The 18,401-nt window shown below is 40.7% G+C and overlaps 1 protein-coding gene across 1 annotated transcript in view; it reads right to left on the minus strand.

The window, feature by feature from the left end:
• PGGT1B (protein geranylgeranyltransferase type I subunit beta) overlaps nucleotides 1-17,950 on the minus strand; it is a 39,076-nt gene extending 21,126 nt beyond the window's left edge. Inside the window, 3 exon segments of the mRNA XM_082336706.1 lie at nucleotides 4,178-4,245; nucleotides 12,091-12,209; nucleotides 17,809-17,950. Coding sequence (XP_082192832.1) covers nucleotides 4,178-4,245; nucleotides 12,091-12,209; nucleotides 17,809-17,936 — 315 coding nt within the window. The 5' untranslated portion in view covers nucleotides 17,937-17,950.
• Between the last annotated feature and the right edge of the window lie 451 nt (nucleotides 17,951-18,401).

Genomic DNA, 18,401 nt, shown 5'->3' on the forward strand with positions numbered 1-18,401 from the left:
GGTAACTGCTAATACCTCTAAAATTCGCATGGCTGGGAGGAAGTGTTGGTAGACTGCCTCTACTATGACACACAAATTCAGATATTCTGTAGAAATTTGTCCCAAATTTATCAAAGACACCATAGTCAAAGCACCTGATTTTTAACTGGCATCTTCAAGCTTGGTAAAAAGAAGTTCCTTTTTAAGTTCTGTATTATGAACAAAGCCTACTTTCAGTGAAATATAACTGTTTCTGCCTCATAGACACTGCAGACTAAAGCAACAGCAGCAACTAAGCAAACTGTCAGCCTAAGCACAAAAAACCCACTGCTGCCACCACCTCAAACTGTGAGCTTCATGAGCCAAGGACACAGAGATAAACAGAATGAAGTTATTTTAAGAATGGCAGAAGTTATGTCTCAAAAACCAGCAACAAGAAAGCTGTTAAACTGTGGATGGATTGTTAAACACTTAGACTAAATAACCAGAAGAAATACACTTAATCCAGTAAGGTTATGTCTACATGAAGGGGTAATGCAACATGAGTGGGTCTGGAGGGCAGAACAGTATGTGTTGCGGTACCGGTACCCACACTAGATGCATTTCACAATTCATGCCAGCTGTAGTCTGGCTCCATGGACTAATGGCCCACTAATGCAGAAGTTCATTCGGAGGGCATCTTCTGGTTCAGTTTCATTTAAAAGGAGCTCAGTTTGTGTGTCTCACTCTTTTGGAGCAAGCACCTTAAACTGCTCTTATTAAGTGCTCTCTGCTGCCTGAACTAATACACTGGTGCAGACACACTCTGAGAAGACAACAATGGGGATAAGGCCAGGTCCTCTTCTCTCTATACATTTCACCTTTCGCAATAATTACAGTTTGTAGGTCACGCAGGAAACAGATTAATGTGGATCTCGGTGATGGAGTAGAACAGTTCTGCTCCATCGTCTCCACAATCTAAGCCTTCCTTAAAAGAATTAACACTTAAAGATGCAAGGTGAGGGGAAGCTTTCAAACATTTAAGTCTGGTTCAGTGACATGATAATGTTCCCTACCACATTATCCAGAACAGCTATTTAAACGTAACTCATCATCACCAACAATTCCTGCTGACCACTGCAGATACGGCTAAGAAACTCTCCCTGCTGCAAAAGCATGGGCAAGATCTCTCCAAACACTAATAAGGAATGCTACTAAACATATTCCTACACAGGCAGAGTCCTACTTCCAAAAAACTTTCTTCTCACACCTGGCATCAGTGTTACAAACATGGATTGTTTCAGCCTGGAGAAAATACAATGTTGTGTCGGGAACACAAAACAGATCTTTATTTCCCACGTGAAAGCATATGTTATTTACCGCAATCTTACATAAAGGTTCCAGGTACTGGCTTTCAATCTAGCCCCTAAAACTGATTTGTAACACTTTAAAGAGATTAAAAAGACCTAGGCCTATCTGAAACTCTAAGGAGACTGTTCACGCCTAAATTAAAAAGCTAGTTTAAACTCCAATAACAGCAAATCAGAGAGACTGCAGAACCCGGAGCCATTTCAGAAGGTAATTGTTATCTAATTTTAAACGATTCATGTATAAATGTAGTGGTAGAAGCAGCACTCTTAGCCTTTGTTTACAGTTAAGACACTTAAGGCTTGTAAAGACCGTGTGTGGTGAGTTGGTCAAGTGGATATGGTTTTGCTTCACTTTTGCTACAGTCCCAAAGGGCTGCATAGACATTATCATCAAACACTGAAAGGGTAACAGCTAAAAAAAGCAACCCCCAAACCAAAACCAAATGAGCTATCCTGATAGAATTTCCAACTTTACTAAATGTTAACATATCCCTTGCTTTTTTCTATTATTTTGAAGGGTCCCTAGTGACAGGAAAGACTTGGTGGCCTTCAGTATGGCACTTTCTCAGAGTTCAAGAATGAAATCACTGTAGTGGCATGTAATAAATAGTAACTGTCAATGCAAATCCAAAACTCTTACAGGCTTTTTAAAAAATTATTTTTCAAGGCATAGATTTAATAGAACATTTTTAAATTATGAATAAAGAAAAATGACAAGACTTTAAACATAATTCAAAGTCACTGCACTGGACTTCCAAGTCTTTCTTTTTCTGAGTTATTTTAGAACACTTTAGGGCAACAGTGCTGGAAATACTTTAAACCTTTGTACGCCAACAAATCAAGCAGATCTGATCCCTCTAATGCAGATGCAATGAAAAAAGTATTGCAATGCTTGAAGAAAAAGCACATCCATCTGTAAACAGTTTTCTAGAGATAATGACCTTGTAGCCAATTTTCACAGGTTACATGATTCCACCCCTTTGTCCCTTCTGCAGATTGGCTAACACACTACAAGACACTGATGGGTCGCAACACATTACCTGAAAAGAGAATATTTAAGTATGAAGCATGTACTATTGGAAGTTGAGAGTTAAATTAAAAGACCAGAAAGTACTGGGAAGGGATAAAGATGCTTTGCCAATCTTACGGACTTTTTGTCTTCAGGGACCTTAACAAGATCTCAGAACTATATCCAGAACTCACTCTTGAAGCATTATACGCTGGGAAGGATTTGAAAAATGCTCTCAAAAGCATGCACTGATGTAATGTACTACACCACATGGCACTGACCCAAACCTTTGAGGAAACATGACTGATACATTTTAATTATCTCTGTTCGGTAAAATCGTGTCTTTATTCATTTTATAATGCTGTTATGCCACAATAATAGCATGACAACCTCAACTTCTTTAGGTGACTGTTATCAAAGACAACCATCTTCCTTCTGAGTGAAACCAGTCTTTTTCTTATACAACTATAGTGAAATTATGGTCTACTATTTTGTCTTTAAACTTTACTTTTAACAAAGTATCCCAGTAAGTCACCAAATTGTTTTAGGCTTTAAGCAGAAGTTTTCCTTTTTTCCTTCAAGCTCAGCGGGCGGTTGGATTGCCACTGAGGTTAATTCCAATTAAAACAGATGATGAATTCATCTTGTTACTACAGTCCGAGCTCAGTGCAGACACCATCTGTAGTGTAAAACAGGATAAATACCAAAGCAAACCAAGGGACAAATTACCTTGCCTATCGCACGCTGCTGTGGCACCCAGTGTAGAGATGTAAAAAATCCTCTTCACAATTATTTTACCCTTGTTAGAAAGTGCAACCCCTGAATATTACTGCTATGAGTACTTGGCTGACTTGCTATGCAAAGAGGCATATGCAGTTATTACTCCATTCCCTAAGTTATTCAGAAGCATAAAGTTATGCTGTTAAGATTAAATAAAAATAAGGCCAAACAAAACAGGCTGCTGTACTACCTTCATACTCAAGTTAATTCAAGCATTTTTACACTCAACTACAGTCATTAGTGTATCAGATGTCCATCCTTGCTTTCAATTTCAGATCCCAAGTTCATTCGTTCATTTCTATTTAAAACCTGGCTATCCGTCCACTACAAAAATCAAATACTTGGTGATAATTTAGTGCTTTTTTAGATTTTAGTGAGATTTGACTCTTTACTCTCAAATGCAGGACAGAACTACTGCACTTTTTTTTCACAGTCCTTCCTGCACACTGGCCTCTACTTCCCCCTTCCAACCATATCAGACCTTCTGTACCATCTTTAGCAGCCTCTGCTAACCTCCTTTCTCTCTTATATTAAGGGCACTTTTTTTTTCGTATACAGATTTGACTCTCTTGAACCTCAGTTCCATGGGTTTCAAAGCATCCTCTCTTACGGTCATGAAAAACTGGGATGAGCAGAGCCTTGCCTATGTTTGAGTGGATAGCAGGTGCAATCAAATACGCACGTTTCATTACAGGAAGAGGAACACGGAAGAAGAGCGTGCACTGCACCACTTAATACGGAGTTATTCTGCCCTTCTTTACCAGGTGATAGTTCTTGAGTTAGAGACATTTCCCTACTTCAGTAACAGATCAGAGAAGTGGGAAAGTGCACTGAGACAAGCCACAACTTGCATGTCAATTTCATGTCCTAGAAACTCAAGCAGTACCATTTTAGTATATTTCTTATGCATGTTTCTTAAAAGCTCTGCAAGCATTTTAGTGTATTAACAGTGCAAAAATCCCTGCCTTCCAGATATTCTGTAATTATGCAGTTAATATAAAAAAGACACAAGATCATTTATTGCCTAATTGAAAATATTTCACACGCACACTTAACTGACCTTGGAGGGATTGAATGGCATCCCTAAATATGAAGAGCCTCTGAATCCACAGCGATCCAAGTTTGACCCTGGAAAAGATAAAAAAATAAAGACTCAACTAACTTGCGTTGCTGAAACACTCACTATAAACCATAATTCTCTAGTCAAGATCAAGACCTGTTAGTTCAACACTATTCACAGTATTACTAGAGTTTGCATGTGTCTTTCAGTATGTTCCCAACCTCAGTTTGTTATTACTCTGATTAATAAAAAAACCAAAACAATGAAAACCACAAGTAAACTTGATCCTGCTGTAATTACAAAGCAACAGATTTTTTTGATTTGGTGGAAATATAGTGTTCATATCAACACAGAATTGTCTTCTTGCTCCCAAAAAAAACCCCAAAAAACCCACACCGCAATTGCTCCCCTGGAAAAGTGCCCAGAGCTAACAGATTTTTTTTCCTCCCTGGATTCCTGCCTGGTAATACCGTCTGTTTCCAAGCAGAACTGTTTTAAGATACTTTGCAACATGTACAAGGACAAACAAACTGTTTGCAGTTTTAAGCTAGCACTGATCCAACTCAATACCGTCAGAATGAAATAGTTAAAACTATGTGAAAGACAAATTCTTAATTGGAGCCATTTTTCTCTCACCCAAAACACAGGTACAAGAGCTTTGCAGCTATCAAACATTTCTGTTAGTGATTCAGTATGATTTGTTTTAAAAGTATCACAGTACCTGAACATCCAGCATACAGAAGTGTACAGCAACACGCTGTCTAGAGCTAAGTACAGGTTTGCAGAGCTCAAATCTGCTTCTGCATGGCAAAAACTCAATTACTTTACTCCTCAGTCTCTGAAAGTAAAAGCTTAATGAATGCCACAGTTCAACAGCACTTGGGAGTTCTTAAATTCTCTCTCCTTTTTTTTTTTCCCACCTCTTCAGCCTTTAATCTAGAAATCTGCATGGAGATTAGGTAAAATTGCACCAGACTAACCAAACGAGAATAGTTATAAAGCTTAAAGTCCTAAAATCCACATCGCTACAAAATGTGGTCTGCCAGTTCTGCTGTCATTTATCAGCACATTAGCTTCTAATTTTAAATACATTCTGCATGTATGCAATGTTTAAACTAGAAGCTTTTATGAGTCTAAGTACTTCAACATGGTAAAACAGTTGCTAGCCTCCTAGCACACAAGTGTTCTGGCCTGCTGCAAATGAAAATGTGCTATAATTAGGACAGCTCTGAAGTCAAACAGAACACAGCTGCTAGTTGCTAGATGGAAGGATTCATCCCAGAAAGACTGATTCCCATCATTGGCCTTTTAGACTGTAGCTTATAACTCATTACCAAGGTAGAAATGGCAGTATGAAACCCAAGTGCAGTGTGCTGTTAGTGGGTCACTTTGGCTTCCCACTTGACAGCTACTATAAAAAAAGAGATTAAAAATAAAGTACATGAATGAAATCAGGATCTATTCCCTTTAGCTGTTCAATTTTTGTGTAGTATTCTAAAACTTTTCTTGTACTATAAACTGCTACCAACTAAAACCCCAGCACTGGTAATTTTAAACTGCTGGATTTTTAACTGTATTGCTATCATTGATTTAAAATCTATTTTGACTCTTTATGTCAGTGACTTCTGATCTCTCATCCTAGACTTTATACACTGGCTCCTAGGAGAAACAGAAGAACAGCATGGCTCTTCAATGCCCTTACTACTGCATAAATCTTTAAAGGGAATTTTATCCGCTCCTCCAAACAAAACAACTTTGTCATTAATGTGCATGTAATAGATGCTTCCTAGACCTTCAGCATTACAAGTGAATTTCTACATTTCTAGTTACAATTCTTGAATTAAAAAATAGAACACTGAGCTGACAAAGGAAGTGTTAAAACAGGAAGTGAAAACAGGTCATATCTAACCAGATGACTCTGCCACATCGACGTCATGTCTCAAATATTTTTTTAGCTTCCTGTGAACATACAAGTTCAAAACCAAATGGGAACCAAAGGGGAATTAGGGAAAAAAACCACTGTGTTTCAGTTTATGCACATCACCTCATCTTCTGTGAAGTTGGTTTTGCTATTTTATTGCAAAGTACTTGTACTTCTTATCTTAGGTAATAGCTTAGTACTGCTAATCAAACTCTTGCCTACCTTCCTGAACCACAAACTGTCAGAATCCTGTCAAACCTGTCAGAATCACAAATAGAATTAGAAATTAAGCATGGCCTAATTAAAAGGATATGATCATAGTTTATGTCCCTTGTAAAAAATTGCTGGAATGACCAGTTCAGCTCCAGCATAGTCCACTGAAGCATCAAGTACAACTGCAGTTATGAAATGATACCACCTAGTGTTCACTTTCAGAGTTAAGCGTATTTAACCACTTTGTGAAAGAGCTTAAGATGGAGATAAAAGTAATAAACGTTTAATCAATCACTGCATGACTATTGCAAGCTGAACAAAACACACCTGGAAAAACTTTTCACATTTGACAACAGAACTAAAAGAAAATTGACCCTTTTCCCAAACCAAAAGACTCCACACTAAAATCAAGAGCTGAGACTTTCCCGTGAAGAAAACCACGTTACTTATGTGTGCGTAGGCCAGAAAGTCCTTAAGACATGTAACACAGCCCCGAGTGACGACCACAGACAGCTTATCCTGGGAGCTCTTTTCTTACAGACAGGACATTTTTGTTATTTATCTTTTATGCTTTGTCTTGCATGGGAAGACCAGTAACTTCTACCACTACTTCTTCCCATTCAGTTTACCTATGCATTCCTCTGGTTCCAAGGCTTTTCTCATTTTGCTAAGTACAGAAGCAAGTTTGCATACATCATTAAAATCTTCATATAAAAAAAAAATTCACAGCTTTAACATAGGCTGACACAGTCAGTACACCCAGATAAAAGTAAGTATAAGCAATTCTTACTGAACTAGGGGTAAAAAAATAATTATTCTTATAGATCAAAGCACTAGAATATGTCATAAAATGCAAAGTTGCATTCTCTAAAATGGAAGGCCATTATACATCCAGATAAATACTTCAAATGTAGCCATTAAAGAATGTTAAGTTGGAGGAAAACTCATATTTCTGCTCAAGAAACTCATGATCAGACAGCTCATATGTAACAATGATCTCAAAACCAGTCAATGACATTTTATCCATTTTTTTCAGTACTGACACACAAGTAGAGAAGAAAGAAGCATTACTACAAATATAAATTTAGACTTAGTCAGAAGAAAGTTTTAGGTCCCTGATGTAGTGTAATGGTTTTCAGCCTGCTACACATGGGTCCTGGGGGTTCAGACCCATGAATGACATATGTCTCAGCTCTCCTTTCGGTGCCATTTCTTAGTACAGCAAAGCCAGTGAAGCATCCAGCTGTCAAAAAGTACCATCTTCTTCCCTCTCCCTTACTGGGCTGGCACTAGCACTCCCAGCCAACACAGCTCACCAACACAACACAAAGCTGACCTTCTGTTAGATAAATAAATGCATGCTCTTCTGCCACTTCAACAAGCTAAATCAGCTCTCAAGCAGGGTCAAACAAGTGCCAGTGTTGCTACGAGGGAGGATGGGGGATGAATATGGCCAAGGAGTGTGCCTCCACTGTCTGTCTGTAATTAGATTACTTGAGTACAGAGCTCTGGATTCACTCTCAAAAGTGCTGAACTGTTTTTCAATGTGACCTGCAAGAAATTGGGATACATTGCTAAGAGTTGAACTTTAAGATAGTTAAAATAAATTTGAAATCCTGTCTCGGAGCTGCTTTATGAGAGGAAAAACAGTAAAGCTCTGACATGACAGGAATCTTAAGAACAAGAAACAGGGGTCTTTTGTCAACCCTTTTCCAATTTCAGTAACACTTTAAAAAGTATGTCTTAGTGTAAATACATATCATTTCTGATGAGGCTTGTAAAAGAGCACCACCCTCCTCAAAATGAAAGAAAGAAAAAAGTTTTTTTCCCCTCAAGATTTCAACTGCTTTCTAAAAGGAAACACAGTGAGATCTTTCTGCAGCGAGCACACAAACAAACACACGTATTAGCCATGCACCTAAGCAGAGCATTTAGTAAAAGCGAAGGAAAAGTAACAATGGCCAAAATCTACGGAATATAAAGCCAAACTACTTTGCAAGAGTTGCAGAAGATGGGCCCTTTAAATAAGCAGAAAACAGCAATGAGACCAAGCATTCAGCTCAGGCTGGTAGGTTTCTGTGTGACATGCCATTCCCTCCTAATTAGAACTGGTATTGAGTCAATCTCTAAAACACTTGTGCAGAAGTTATGGTACCTAAAGGACATTATTTGTTTGAATCACAGCTACAAAAAACCTGCAGAAGAATACAGTCTATCCTGACAGACCTTCATCTTTAGCTCCCTTTAGTGTATTTCAGTTAGGCTCATGGAGTATATATTTGCTTTCTTACTCAGTGAGATCAAGATCTCACCACTTTGCATTCATGAGCTTTAGTTTCACATAAAAATTTCAAAGGCTACAATCCTCTGAATTGAAGCTTTCATTAGCCATCAGACATATCACATACCAGTAAATACAAACATGTTACCTAAAGCTATCACAGTACACTGTAAGAATCTAAGACGTATTCTAGAACACCAAATTGAGTTTTCTACCAGGTTCTGTAATGCCCTGCTGTGGTGGTGGGTTGACCCTGACCAGCAGCTCAGCACCCACACAGCCACCCACTCACTTCCCCATCCCATGGGAGGGCGAGAAACAGAGAGAAGGGGAGAGGACTCATGGATTGAGATAGAGACAGCCTGACAGGTGAAGCAAAAGCTGTGGGCACAAGCAAAGCAAAGGAGGAATTCATTCGCTACTTCCCATCAGCCAGGTGTTTAGCCACTTCCCAGAAAGCAGGGCCTCAGCACACGTAAAGGTTACTCAGGAGGACAAATGCCAGAACCACAAACATCACCCCCTTTCTCCTCCTTTTCCCGAGCTTTTACTGCTGAACATGGTGTCAGATGCCATGGAGCGTCCTTCGGGTCAGTCGGGGTCAGCTGTCCTGGCTGTGCCCCCTGGCTGTATCTGCTGGGGGAGAAGGAGTTCAGAGGGGGAAAAAGTGACAGCCTTGGTGCTGTGTAGGCACCGCTCTGCAATAGCTAAATACCGCTATGTTTCCAACACTCTTTTAGTCACAAACCCAAAACACTGCGGCATACCGGCTACTATGGAAAAAATGAATTCTGTCCCAGTCAGTATACCTACTATAATGGTTATTGATAAAAATAAACAGATATTAAGTTCTGTCTCCCATCCATTGGATAAATGACCATAAGGTAGCAGTAGTTCTCAAAATAATTTGAATTTGCCATATTAAAAAAGTGCTTCAGATAAAAATCAACTGAAGTGCTATTGATATGGAACTTCTGGAAGGACAAACATGAACAGTGAAGAAACTTGTTTTTCTGATAAGAATTACAGGAATTCTCTTTTTGCTCATTTTAGGAATTCAACCAGTGACGCGAACAAAAACAAAACACAAAATTCTGTAAAAATATAATCCAATTTAAAATGTAGGTTTTAAATAAGTTTTCAGTCCCAGAGCCAAAATTAATAAAGACTGATATCAAGTACAATACAGTTACTTAAGGCAAGGTTACTGGAATTCATCATTCCAGAAACTGTATCATAATAATGATGTGTTGTAATTTAAATGTTTAAAAATCAATTTTCCACAGAGAGATTTATCAGCATGCATGTAAAAAAAGCTGCAATAGAATGTTTCTTTAAAAGCAGAGTAAAGGCGGTTTGTTTGTTTTTGTTTTTCTTTTTTTCTTTTTTTTTCTTTTACCTGGAAGGATTCTGATGCATCAAGCTAGCAACCATTCTCTTTAACTAGAGAGGCACAAGCATTTTGAAACCAAAAACTTCACTGCTGCAGCCTACCAGAGTTTAGCTACTTCTTTGAACAGGCCAAAAGAGGGAGTCAGAGCTCTGCTGCTGGTAGGTTGCCAATTAACAAACACTGCACACACACAGGATTAAAAAACAGAAAGTCAATACATTTTATTGAAAGCAGGCATTACAAGAGGGCATACATTCCCTTCTGCACATTTAGTCATCTAATATCCAACTTCCTGCTGTTGGTATCGTTTATATTTTGCATCATCTGTTGTCCATTAGGTGAAGTAAAAATGGAATAAAAATAATGCTGAAGTTTTAGGGGTCAAGTGACCAGATAGAGTAGTGTTATTACCAAAAGTGTAAGAGTGTAAGAATGTTTTTACAATGCAATATGAAAATACAGGACCGGAAGGAAGTTTGTTCTGGTGAAAAGCAGAGATTTATTACTTAAAAGCACAGAATGCACTGCCAAAAGCGCCCTCCCCAAAACTACGCTCCTGTAGTTTTATGATGGGATGATAGCTAGGAAAAGAAGCAGCACATCTCAGCTGTGCCCTGGACTGTTAGCCTCCACATCTGCATGCTGAGATGTATACTGCCCTCCCTAGGTGGCTCTTGACAATGGGCCTATTCCAAACATTGGCTAACATCCCCGCGCCCCGAGAATTACTGCATACTATCAAAGACAAACAAACAAACAATGCCTACTCTAATCTCTCTTGCAAACTTCGCTGTTCTTTCAGAATACACTCCTGAAGACTGGGATAAAGATCAGAAAGTGAGCAACTCCTAAAAACAAAGCATGTACACCCTGGAACATTTTTTTAATGCTAAGGGACAGGAACCTTCTCATGATTAAAAACATTGTGGGAATAATTATGTGATCCAAACCCCTAATTTTCTATAATCAGTCCTGGAATAAAACACAAGAAAAAACAAATCTATTAGAACTAATGCCTGGGGCGGATCGGGTGGTTTGTAAGTCTCCAGAACAAGAAACAGGATCTTTTTATTACTGTAAAAATTAAGCATCAGCAATCTTGACTTCCATACGCTTACTTCATAAAAATGCTTTTATTTCATGAAACTGACTTTAGGGAAGAGACCTAATTTGTATTATATAATCAGAGTAGATATTGTAAGGAAACACACAATTTTCTTTCTACAACCATCCAACATACAAAGTGCATGTTCATGGTTTTACAGACAGGCACCTGGAATTCCCTTTTCTCTAGAGACCAGCCTGGAGCTATCCCCACACCAGCACTTAACATGCCAGCACCTCCTGTCATAAAGCAGCAGTGCCTCACCCACATTTCCCTCCCTTCCACCCCCTCTACTGCTATTAGCCATTCACCTGCACTGCCACAGAAAAAACTGCCAATACCACCTTCCTTGCCCACAGAAACAGCACCTCCCTGACTCCTGTCAAGTCACCGGGAAAGGGACACTCCCTGTGTGGTCCCTCCCCAGCTTGGATCTGCTGTGCACCTTCCAATCTGGGGACAGCTGGGTAAATTTAACCTTCACAGATCTAAGGCACAGATTTTTCATTTTAAAGCAGGAACTGCATTTGCCCCTTTTGCTTCTTAACCTTATACCTCCCATTTTCCAAAAGCTTTTCCAAATAACCACAGCTGTGGCTCCTGGCATAGCTACAATTAGTGGAAGTCAATACAATCACTTGTTAGACTTGTTGTACTTCTATAACATGCATTTCTTTTAGAACCAGGTGAAACATTCCTCTGAGATGCTTGAAGGTGCACCTTTGTTACTATTCTTTCTATACTGTTTTATCTTCAAATTGATTTCATAGCTCCACCTTGTATACATAAAAAAGCCAAACAAATTACTTTTTCTAGCTTTATTACTTTAGATGGATCTATTTTTAAGATTTGCTCGACATTGCTACCTGAAATTATCAGGACAGCACTTCAGGAAGGTCAACCTTGTATTTTATAAAAACCAAGAGCCATCCACTATTCCCCAGGTGAAAAGCAAAAGTAAAGATGTTAATGTCAATAAAAAAACTAAAAACTCACTCACTGTCTTCTGTGGGAAGGACCTGCAGGGAATAAATCCATTCTATTATATCATCTTTGTTCACCACATCTAAGGAATCCAACATATCCAGACCAGAGAGTGCGAAAAATGCAATTGTCAACCTAAAAGAAAAAGATAAGACTTACACTTCCCACCATAAATATCATGGGGAAATTAACAAACGGTTGCAAAAACAGAAATATATATGAATTCTTAGCCTTTGACAGTGGTGCAACATGTAGAGCCTAGCTCAGAAAGCATGAAATTTATCTACTGGACAAAATTATGTTATTTGTACTGTAAACATTTCTCTGTCTCAACAAGGCTTTTCATACAAGCCACCCCTCCTTTTATAGAGTAATGATGTGCCAATTCAGACATTAACCTAAGGGCCTGCTTACCTGAAAAAAAAAAAAAAAAAACACCCAACAAAAAACACTACAAAGTAAGCTACGTTATTAACACGTGGAGCACTAGTTCTCTGTGATGAATTCTTCCATGAACAACCCCCTAAATATGCAGTAAGCGCAAGGTAACCCTGAACTGCAGTAAGCTGTCTCTCATTGTGTCCCAAACCCAATTTCAGATGCTTAGAAGTTAGGTGTCAAACAGCACAGATCCCTTTGTAACTAATCAATGTATAAATAGGCACACAGGATGAATTACCATCTAGAGGTACTTATTTGTTGCCCTTTGGTATAAAGGAGCCTAGATGACTAACTTAATTAAACATCTAAAATTAAGCACGTCAAATCCAAGTATCCAACACGGGAGTGCACGCTGAATGTCTGTCTTGCCCACAGCCCATTTCCTTCCATAAACGTGTGCTACCATACCTGTTAACCAACACCTTCTTTGAGGGTTTTGTTTTTACCTCAAACCATTGCAGTCCCCCATCTTACAGCATGGCCCCTCAAACAGCTGCATTACTTGCTCTGACAGAGCACCACAGCAACAGCACTGGGTTAGGAACTTGAGATAGCTTGCTGTGAGAGAAAATGTTCATGTAATGGTACCTTGGAAGTTCTGACTCAGATTAAAATTAGCTGGAAGTATATTTTGCCACCCACACTTGCATCTGCCTATCCTTCTTCTAGAAATTCTTGCTCTCCTTTCACCAGATAGGATGATGGATTGTGAAACAGCTGCTACACAGGCAGAAACTAGTTTAGCATGCTAAGGAAAACCAAAAGCTAATGCCAGCTTTCCTCAGGAGACTAAGTTATAATTTGCAGTTACCTCACAAGCTGTTGAGCCACCTTGGCCATCAGTAGTAGGCACCTCTGAAGACAAGGAGACAGATGGGGACAGAAGCCTCTACAGACACTTAATTTCCGCATGTGGTTGTGCATCAGAACCACAAACAATAAGACCAAAGAAAAAAATCATGTGAGTCAGCCCAAAACACACCTCCAAAAGAATTCTTCTAATTAAAATACAGCAGCCAAATGATAATGCAGCAGACACTGATCTCGATAAAATGGCACAACCTCAAAGGGTGACATTCTTATCAATGGGCTGACCGCCTGCTATAATCATCCTGTGGCCATTCACAAGCAGAATTTAAGTCAATAACTTCTGCTTCAAAATTGTTATCATCTAGGATTACATAGCACAAGCAAAGGCCTAAACTCAGCTGAATAATGGCCACTTGTTAAGCTGAGGTTACTTGATTTTACACTATCTTTGACCCTCAGCTTTTGCATGGCTTTTCATACCACTCTTATAAACAAAATGATCTATAATCTGCTTGGATACTGAACATTCTCTCTTCAAAAAAATCCTTCCATGCAACTCTAAGGGCCTTGCAAAAAAAAAATAAAAAAAAAAATATCAAACACAGATATGGTACAGCTCCATTACTGCAAGTATTCATGGCAGAAAGCATAAACTTACTCTGTAATCGTTGGATTCTAAATTATGTCTCTTTACTACTATTATTACAAATACAGTTTTTGAGTATAGAAAGCAAAACCAAGTATGTTACACACAAAGGTATTTCTATGTGGGACAAGAGTATCTTTTAAGCCATATGATAACTTAAAAATTGTCTTTAAAAGTACAAAGTTAACACTTCAAGGCTTATATCAACTTTTGCCATTGATCAGATCTGTGTAACCCAAAATCTGACTCTGGATAATAACCCACTAGCTCAAGCAAAACCACTACTTCTATAAAAAACCAAGGAATTTACCGTTCAGCTAGAGTAAATTATTTCTTTGAAACCTTGCGTATATTTTCTGGTTTTCACAAACACTAAGTTTGACAATCTTTCACTGAAACTACTTAAAGACATTTTCACATTATGTTACCCCGCTAAGCTACTTCCAATGAGGCACAAACAACATGCCAACTTCAGCATCAGAAACTGCTGCAAACTAGGTCCAAACCCACAAGGCTGTACGTACTGGACAGACAATAAAATCTCATCTATACTTAAAAATACATATATCAGAGAAATGAATGTAAAAAGTGGTTTTACATATAGTTAGGTTTCAGTTTACTTATTTAGAGTTCATTCTCTGTGTTAATAGTACCCGTATAATTAAGGAACAGCCAGTACAGTGCGTTGGAATTCATATACGATGGGCAAGAACATCTGGCACCACTGGAGATAGGCAGGTCCTGATACAGTCATCTAGATACTGCATCCTTGCTCCATACGCTATCCTGCCTCACAGAAAATTAACAGACACATGTTCTAAGACGTAACAAAGACACCTCTCAGCAGCACCTTAGCTGACAAGGCATGAAGTGTAAAAACTTTACATACAGCGACTTCCACAGAGGGCAGCCCTTTGTAAGACAACCCCCAAGTCTGGCATCACTTTTGCTGTATCTTTTCTTCATGTCTTCTACCACATTAGTTACTGCATGTGTATTAATTTAGGAAGTCAAGCATCAAAGCTTGACAGCTGACATTTATTTGTTAATTGACCTACCAAAAGCTTACAAAACAGGTATCATTTGTCTTAAGTTCCCCTTCAAGATAAGCAAGTGAAAACATTTCTGATGACAGGTTCTGAGCTCTTCGTCTTCAGGTATGGACGAAGACTACAGTTTCTCAGCAGAATTCAGAAAGCATTTGAAGCGACCAATTTGAGAAACTGAGCAAGTGTGCTACAAAGAGCACCATGAAGCACCACAATCTGAAAGACATCAGGGAACAGGAGAGTTGCATTCTCCTGCAAAACCTCACAGTACTGACTGATCATGCATGAAACACATGTAATCAACCAGATTACTTACAAACTACTCTTGCTGATGCTGCATGCAGTAACTACAGACAAAAATAATCATGACAGCTCTGAGACAGTAAGTTAAGAACGTGAAATCAAATTTCTTTATTGTTGTACCTACTCCCTTAGTGTTTGACAAACTACAGCTTAAGTTAGACTGGACCAGCACTGTGTGGAAAATTTCAGCCTCTACCACCCTGCCTGGTGACAACAAATGCAGTTGCTTCTGCTGCAGTGCAGTGAACCAAAACCAACTCACTGACAAATGATTTTTTTTTTTACAAGTGTCTCTTTAATTAGTTGAGTTTCCCATCTAATTCACCATGGAACTACACAAATGCAGGAACAAGGGAGGTAAGAATAAAAGGGTAACAGCATTTCCTTCTGCAGCAGTACCAGCTCAGGAGGCTTGCTGAACTCAGTGACCTTGAACTTCTCAAAAAGGCAAACTTAGTACCCTCAAGGTCAGACTGGGGAAGACGCATTCATGGTTCAGTCCCCTGCTTAGTATTTGTTAAGAGACATGTATGTACATCTGCAGAATACTGATCTAAAAATCACTGTAAGAGAACTGAAAAACCTCTGGCTGAGTAAAAACTTCACAACTTCAAAAAATGCGGGAATTTAGATGACTGTGATTTTCATTCTAATCGAAGGCTTAGACTGTGCTCATTTGCCAAAAATTAAGGCATCCCGAAACAGTTTCAAATTGATGGTTCCAATTTTCAGAAAACAGTGGTTTTTCAGTGTGGCACAGCCATTATGTACAATACACTGGGCACTGGTTATTTAATGTGTTGTGGCTACTATGACCACACATTAAATTTAAGCTCAGACACCTCACTAATTTCTCAAGAGTTCTCAAAACAATTGGCGTTACTATTAGCACTATTCAGTAAGACTGGGGAAGACCCCATGTAAACCAGAGCCTCTGTTTCAGCTCAGTGGCAAACTGTGACAGCTTGGCAATGTGATTCACGAACAGAAATGTCTCGGTTGCCAAGGGCCCCTGGCAATCACTGGTCCCACTTTCTGCAGAAAGCGGGGCCTTAGATGAGCTGACCCAGGACCCTGACAAGCCAAGTCTTCAAGGGAGACTCCAGCACTTCACTGGGCAACCTATTTGTGGTTAACTGCTCTAACAGTGAAGAACATTTTTCCTACACCCAGACAGTTTTCCCTGAAGCAACTCATTCCCGTAGTCTCCTGCCCCATCACCGTGCTCCCTTGTGACGGGCGCACCTCCATCTTTCTCTGTAAATAGTTTCTCGGTAACAAAAATCTGTGACCAGAACTCCTCTCTTCTAGGCTGAACAAACCCTATTTCCTTAGCCTTTCTCCATGTGTTGGTGTGGCTAAGGTTAGCTCTTTGCACTTTGATTCTAATACAGCTGCATGTTATTGTAACTTTAATGCCTAGAAAGAGTTAGGAGTATAGCATGCCTAGACTTCCTCTCGCTGTCACTTAAAATAACTGACAAAGTACAGTGAAACATCAGCTAATTCTTAATGAACAAATGACTTACATCTCTGAAATAAAGATTTCTAGCTTTCCTTTTGAATATCAAGTTATGTGTTATTCCACACACAGTTTGGCACTATCCATCCTTACATGTTTTTGCCAAGCGTTTGTACTCTCAACTGAAACAAAGCTTGACTTAGCAGTAAGACTTGATCAAAGCCATTAAGCACTCTTCAGAGCCTGACGTGCAGAAGATTACAAAGGGAAAAGCATCTGATGATTTTATTGGTTGAGTAAGAGATCAAACCCTCTACGTGTCTCCAAGCTTTTATCAAGTGCAGCTTGACAATCAAAGTATTGATCCTCTTGTGCCTCAGATATAACTGACCACCTTACGTGAAGACTTTAAGAATCCGAAATAAATGCATTCTGAAGACAAGTGCCCCTCTAATTCAAAGTGAGGAACATACTTCACCAGTACTGTAACTCTTATACTAGCTAGTGAAGATTTAAATTATTTCTGTTACATAAACAAGAGTCTTCTGCATGCTGACTTCGAGCTACAAAAGGCTTAAGTCATATATTTTAAAATCGGCTTCCAAGGTGGATTAAAGGAGCAAAGCAGAGGACTGAAAATAGACCGAAAGGATCAACAAGTCTTCCCGCGGGGACATCGGGGAGTTCAGCCGAGCACGGACTAAACCCCTGCACCAACTCCTATGCTTCGGGAGCCGTCCGCTGGCGGGCAGACGTACGGGGAGCGCTCTCCCCTCCGTTGCGGCCGGCCCTCCAGCGGGGATCCCCCCTCAACGGGACCGCCCGCCGGAGAGGGACGAGCCGCCGCCTCCCCGAGACGGGCGGGGGCGCCGGCCGAAGAGCAAGGGGCTCTCTCCCGCCCTCCTCCCCACACGCGGCCCGCGGGCGGCGGGGCCCGGCGGCCCCGAAGGCCGGCACGGCGCCGACCCCGGGGCTGGCGGGCGGGCGCCCGCCGCCCGCGCCTGGAGGAGCCCGCCCCGCTACCTGCTGGTCTCCAGGGAGGAGTAGCGCTCGGGCAGGATCTGGAGGCAGCGCTGGAAGAAGCGCACGTGCCGCTCCCGCAGGAAGTCCAGCCGCTCCGCCTCCCCCGAGCACGGCGCCGCCGCCGCCATCTTGCCGCCGCCCTCGCCCGGCGCGCGCGGATTGCGTCAGGCGCGGCGGCCGCCCCGCCCCCTCCGCCGTGCCGCCCACCGCCACGCGGGGCCCCGCCCCGGCGCCGCCCCGCCCCGGCGCCGCCGCCCCTCGCCTCCCTGCGGCAGGTTCGGCCTGACGGGGAGCGCCCGCGCACCGGAAACGCAAATGCATGCCGTCATGCACCCTCTGCCGGTCTGACAGATGACGTTTACAAATCCGACACTCCAAAAATACAAAGGTAATGTACGTCATTGTGTCAAGCAAATTTTGTGACAGCTCCTGAGGGCTGCTGGCCGCTTCACAGGCAAGGAAGTCATCATCCTGCGACAGGGACAGGCAGGTGCTCCTCTATAACCCTTGTCTCCAGGGCGGGACAGCTCTAAAAACAAGGCAGAAAAGCATGAAGAGCTCCTCCATAACTCTGCTTTTGTCACGCTGCCCAT

This window comes from Platalea leucorodia (genome assembly GCF_965183815.1).
Source record: "Platalea leucorodia genome assembly, chromosome: Z".
Classification (NCBI taxonomy): domain Eukaryota; kingdom Metazoa; phylum Chordata; class Aves; order Pelecaniformes; family Threskiornithidae; genus Platalea; species Platalea leucorodia.